This window comes from Anarrhichthys ocellatus, unplaced genomic scaffold (assembly GCF_004355925.1).
Source record: "Anarrhichthys ocellatus isolate YVR2014 unplaced genomic scaffold, GSC_Weel_1.0 scaffold3, whole genome shotgun sequence".
In the NCBI taxonomy this organism is placed as follows: domain Eukaryota; kingdom Metazoa; phylum Chordata; class Actinopteri; order Perciformes; family Anarhichadidae; genus Anarrhichthys; species Anarrhichthys ocellatus.
Window position 1 is genome coordinate 14,568,815 of NW_022280033.1, and position 6,013 is coordinate 14,574,827.

The window sequence follows — 6,013 nt, forward strand, 5'->3', positions numbered from 1 at the left end:
CACACACACACACACACACACACACCCGTTTTCAAACCACCAGCAGAGTGCCAACTCCTGACAACTTCTTCCTCTCATTTCCGCAGACAAAACAATCCGTGCTGTGTGGTTCCGCGCCGAGGGGAAGGCTGCAGGGAAGCTACTCTACCTCAGCTTGACCGGTAACTTACAGCCTTAGGACAAATTAAATAACAAAGCCAGGGAAGGCCCACGGCATCTCAACTCTTGTTGGGCCACACAATAAATGGGTCATTTAAAACGTGCACAATTAACTGGTCGAGAGTAAGAAATGTCCTCTGGCACAGCTCCCTCAAATAATGGGATAGGGACATTGCAATAAATAAACAAAAAGGCATGAAAAAGAAAAAAAAAGCAGGAACAAAAGTAACTGAAATATTTGCAAATATTATGATTATATTGTGCAGCCACATCTTGCAATTTAGTGCTCGTTTTTTCCAAAGGTTCACTGCACATATATCCAATTAAAACACTTTCTTCTCCTGATGAGGATGTCTTACAGTGGTACTAGATGATTAGTTGATTAACTGACTTACTTAGATCATTTATCAAGTGAAAATGCCAATCACTTACTTGTTTACTTCCCCAATGAATACTTGGTTTAACGTCATTAATCAGTAAACAATGCTAAGGCCCTTAAGAAACGTTGTGCAATGCCAATGACTTTTTGTTGACATAATAATTACTTCTCAACATAATTGATGTATTAAATGACAGTGAGAATGTCTGAAGACTGATAATCATTGCTGCAGGTCTCATCAACACCAGGTGTGACTCACAATTTCCCATCCTTGAAAGAGCGGACGAAGATGTTGTCCTTCTTCACAGTCACGTCATCGTGGCAGTCCGGGGAGATGACCTTGTTGCACAGAAACAAGAGACAGTCAAGAGGTCAGAGGAGGTGGTATTATATGTATGTGTGTGTGTGTGTGTGTGAGAGACTGTAAAGCGGAGGAAGGGAGGGGGGGTGTCAGAGTTTGAGTTAATGATTTCAGGAAAAGGCCACGCTGATGGATGACAGAAAATGCTGTCTACGAAACGAAGACAAACAAGCGCGTGGGATGAGCAGCGATGTGTACGGGGTGCGCTGCTGCTGTTTACTGGAGTGGAGGAGCACAACAGTGGGAGTTGTTCCAGTGCCGAGGTCTAACCCACAGGAGGCAGCACTGCCGATATGGAGATTTGATTTCCATCAGGACTCTGCCTGCTCGCTCCTGCTCTCTCTGCATGTACAGCACACACAGACAGGCCTGCAGGGTGGAGGCTTTTTACTTCAACACTGTGCCGTTTGCTGTGTCATTTCTCTCTGTGACACATGTGCTGCACTGCAGACGTGCAAATGAAAACACGTTTCTTTTGACTTTCATTTTACCGTGCCTCTCAGGAGCACATCGTTTGTTACAGCCGTGCGTCATCTGTTGCATGAAACATCTAGCAGCGTACTGCTCCACCCCCCTCTGCCATACGCTGCCGGTGTAAACAGTGATATGCAACCGTGTAATGCACTTTTCCTGGCCGTCACAGGGAGGCAGCATTGAGCTCAGTCGACAGCAAGCCAAGAACAACAAACCCTGGAGGCGGGGCCCCGCTGACTACACAGTTAAAGGGACAGATTTCCCCACCCTCTCTCCCATTCTCCCAGTTCCAATTGCAACACTTACAAAAACAAACAAGGCCTGTCACCATTTCACTGTGCGCCAACGCTGCCTGAGAGTTATGGGTGGGCGGAAACAAATGGATCGGAAAGGACTGAAAAACATCAAACGAGTGTTTTGTGCTGCATTGTTGCACACATCAGCCATAACATTCTTTCCTCCAAGATAGGAGCTGCACTGTTTTCCTTTCTGAAATTCTTTAAACAACAGAAGGCGGGCAGCTACTACAAAACATCTCATCTAAAGGAATCAGCTATTTAACCACAGCATCGTGCATATTTCCAATATTTGACGATTGGTGTTACGCAATAACATAATCCCATTGAGGTTACTGTTTAGATGAAATGGCACAGTGCTGCGAGTGTACTGGAAGACCAGCAGCAGTGGTTCCTGCGATGGAGCAGAGAGCAGTGAATGAAGGCAGACTATGAGCTCACCAAAGCAGGATACCACGTGGTCTTCTTTTTGTCCCCGGTGGCGACCCCCTCCACACAGACCACTTTGCCGAACAGATCCTCATTCTGCCGCTGGTTGCTCTCCTCTTCCTCGCTGGAGGATGAAGACAATTCTTCTTCTTGGCTGTGGGAGATAAGGGCAGTTTACTCAACAGACAAGGCAATTTAAGGAAGGCACGGTGAGCACGTGGCTGTTCATATAAAAACATTCATAGCGTCTGGTTGACATTTGATTGAGAACATGTTGTGCTGTCAATTTGTCGCACTGCTGTTTAAAAAAATAGCAATAGGTTCTGGTTGCTGATAGAGCCAGAAAGATGCCGGCATTTCATATTTAATGAGGTTTGGGAAATAGCATTGTGTGCGCTGGTCTCTCTCGATACAGGCAGAGGATTCCTGCTGACCAATCATCTTTCCATTTAACATCAAAAAGCCTCCAACTAACAATCCGCAGCACAACAAAGCCTTTCTAGTCGTGCCGTTATGCAGCGGAGCAAAAACATAAAGCCAGCTTTACTGACGAGCTCCCTCATTCGGATCAGTGTATTGACGAGCCGGCTCATTCTGACCGCGGCCAGCAGATAGACGGCCGTGCCTCTGAGTGAACGTGCAAAGCAGCAGCAGGCGGATGGATCCTCTGTGCACGCACGCACAGAGTTTGGCACCATTCAAGAACAGTAAATCAGCCGGTCTGTTACTACTACTATGACAACAACAACTAAGCTGTGAATCTAAGTCACAAACAAAGCACTTTAGCCACTCAATCATGTCGGATAAAGTTTGCCTCACATATTGTAGGCGGGGTTGTTTGACAGTTAACCTTACTTTTAAGACGGTGAATAAGCGCATTTCCCAAAATGTCAAACTATTCCTTTAAAATTACTTTTCTTTCTGGATGTTAGATGAGAAGATCGACACCACTCTCACGTTTGTACGCTGAATATGAAGATAGGGCCAACAGCCGGTTAGCTGAGCTTAGCACAGCACAGAGACAGCTAGCCGAGCTACGTCAAATGGTAACTGCTCAATATATACACATTAAAACGCATGTGCTTAATGCTCACAAAGAGCATAAAGTGTAAAAACAGCGCTTTGGGGTTCTGAGAGCAGTAACTTCTCGCTGCTTCCCTGGAAACTAACTTAATTGTGAGATTTAGAGGTACCCGTCAGTTGACCATTCTACCTCTGAACAAAGCCAGGCTAGCTTTTCTTTTCCTGTTTCCAGTTTTTAAGCTAAACTAAGCTAATCAGCTGCTGGCTGTAGCTTCATATTTAGCATACGGGGACAAGAGAGGTTTCAATCATCTCATCTAACCCCGAGCAAGAATGCAAGTAGACGCTATGTTCCAAAAATGTTGAACCATCTCATTTACAGAGGAAGAAATGATCTCGTACAACAAGAAATGTTAGCGTGCAGGAAGATAACAGGTCCATGGTGTCAAAGTGCAGCTGGGACAATATTACATCAATGTTTTGAGAAATATAGACTTTTCTCCGAGTGCTATTAGCAAAGGGGTGTCAGAGAATGAGATTACGTAGCAGAGTGTCCGCTTTATAACAGAGGGGAGCCACAATTATATCTAGCGCCCAAGAAAAAGCCCTCAGCAGTTCCTATTCCTTGATGAGAACTCTGCGGTCTCCCAGGAGCAGAAACATCAGAGCACAAAACACCCACTGGAACATTTGAGTCAAAGAAAAAGAAGATAATATTCAGCAGGACCGTCCCGCGCTAACGTTGCCTCTGCATCCCGGTGTGATAAAGGAGCTGGAGGAGGAGAGTATAGGCTCTCTAGTTCCAGGTCTGGGGCTCCGGTTATGACGGGATGGAGATTCATTTCAACTGCTGTCAGCATACTCAGAATGGGGGAGCCCGTTACAGACGACTGTGGATTGGTACAGGAAATCCCTCGCCTCCAGCACCACCGACCTCCTGATATATTAAGTTTGATGTGAGCCCTGCGGGATGTGCAGAGACGGAGGGCGATACTCACATCGGGTTCGATCGTCTGCCGCGGTTTCCCTTCTTGCCGATGACAGGCGTGCCGAAGTGCTCAGGGTTGGTGAGAGGGAGTCTGTCGAGTGTCTGCAGGGGAGACAAACAACAGCAGAGAGTCTCAGCGCTGCTTTGTCAGACACTAAATTGTAAGACAAAAATATTTATCTTTTATACCTGGAAGAAATTCTCTTTGTGGGATTTAATCAGTTGCAAACGGAGGGATTTACCCAGCGCTTTATATTTTCAGCAACATTTTTATTTTCACAACTAAATCTCTGAATGCCGACGTGGGACCGTTCGTAAGCGGCGTTTTAATTTGAGAAGCATGAGTAAAGATGTGAGATGGTTGGTGACAAAATTTAATGAAATTAAATTAAAGGTAAAATGAGTGTTGCTTCTCTAGAAAGCTGAGAGACTGAGGCTGGTATGAAACTGCACAATACTCGCCTCGCTCTCTGCAAAGTGCCGCGCTCCTTTCAGGCAGAGAGAGGAACGCCTCAGGGTCTTCTCGTCGCCGTCGTCAAACACTGCAGAGATGAGAGACTGTTAGGCTGCTGTCGGCGGGACGGGAGTCCACAGAAACACACACTTAAGCACAAATAAACTCGGTTAGAAAATGTCTGCTTGATTTATGATATGTGTGAAATTATGCTTGTGTTTTTTTAAGTTATGCTTGTGTTTTTTAAGGCTTAGATAGATCCTCCAGCAGGCAGCTCACTGATTTATTACAGCTTCAAGGACTCTCTGTCAGACACAGAGCGTACACATGGTAGAATAAAAGAGACGTAAGGGAAGTGTCTGAGGATTTACTGATTTAATTTATTTATATACAGTATTAACTGATATCAAATCCCCCGAGACATAATACATATCATATTAAAGAACTCAATCAAGCAGAAGTCACAATGCTCCCAAAGATCATCCACATGTTTAAATCAGGAAATCCCATCAGGCACTGCTCGCTCAAATATACTTGGCGAACAACAATGAAAGAAGAAAACTTGAGGTAACTTCAACAGTGACTCATGTTTTTGTTGATGAATGAAAATGTGGCACGCTGAGTGTTTGGAGACCGGGAAAACTCCGCGGGCTCTCTTAAGTGACGAGCAACCGCTGAGAGACGACAGATCTGAGCAGCAATCTGTGCTCTGTGTACTGTGGATGATTTGGAAGAATAAATAAAAAAAGTCCAGCTTCTAAAATATGACAAATTTGCTGCTTTCACATGTTTTATGTATTTGTAAATACATTACGTTTGGACTGTTGGTTGGACAAAACAAGCAATTTAAGGAAGTCAACTTGGACTTTGGAAAACAGCAATTACCTTTTTATTTTTCACACATTATGGACTCAACACTCAATCAATTATTTGAAAGAAAAATGAATCAATAATAACAGTTATCTTGTGTTACAAGGGGGGGGGAGACGCCGCTTGCTCCTGACTTACCAACAGTATATATACTAGCATCGGTCAGCTTATTGATGGTGGCCTCCTGGTAAACTCCATCCTGATTCTTCACCTCTACAACAGCACCCACCTGTGGGACCGACACACCGCTGTTATGTGGCATCCTAATGTGCTACTAATGATGAACGGAATGGCTTTTTAAGTAATGAGACAAGAACATCGCTGACACAAGAATCATGATTGACTGAAATAAATGTGCAAAGCAATGCCTTTCTACACTCATTATGGTCTCATAGTCTGAGCTAAACTACAGTAATCAATGGTAATTAAGGACAACATGTGTGTGATGACAACGCTCCAGCTACTCCATCTTTCCTGCCTTACCTTTAGAGGTCCTTTGATGTTTTCATCATGAACCTCAGCTGTGGTCAGATCTGGTTTAAAGGTCACCTGCAGGGGGGGGGGGGGGGGGGGGGGGGGG

The 6,013-nt window shown here is 44.7% G+C and overlaps 1 protein-coding gene across 5 annotated transcripts in view; it reads right to left on the reverse strand.

The window, feature by feature from the left end:
- The window catches only part of arid4b (AT-rich interaction domain 4B), a 35,905-nt gene that overhangs the window by 15,273 nt on the left and 14,619 nt on the right, over positions 1-6,013 (reverse strand). For all 5 annotated transcript variants that reach the window (XM_031874167.1, XM_031874158.1, XM_031874148.1 and 2 more), the window contains 6 exons: positions 5,917-5,982; positions 5,572-5,662; positions 4,572-4,651; positions 4,120-4,211; positions 2,111-2,252; positions 798-877 (listed from right to left, as the gene is read on the reverse strand). In XM_031874167.1, coding sequence (XP_031730027.1) covers positions 798-877; positions 2,111-2,252; positions 4,120-4,211; positions 4,572-4,651; positions 5,572-5,662; positions 5,917-5,982 — 551 coding nt within the window. The remainder of the gene's footprint in view (positions 1-797; positions 878-2,110; positions 2,253-4,119; positions 4,212-4,571; positions 4,652-5,571; positions 5,663-5,916; positions 5,983-6,013) is intronic.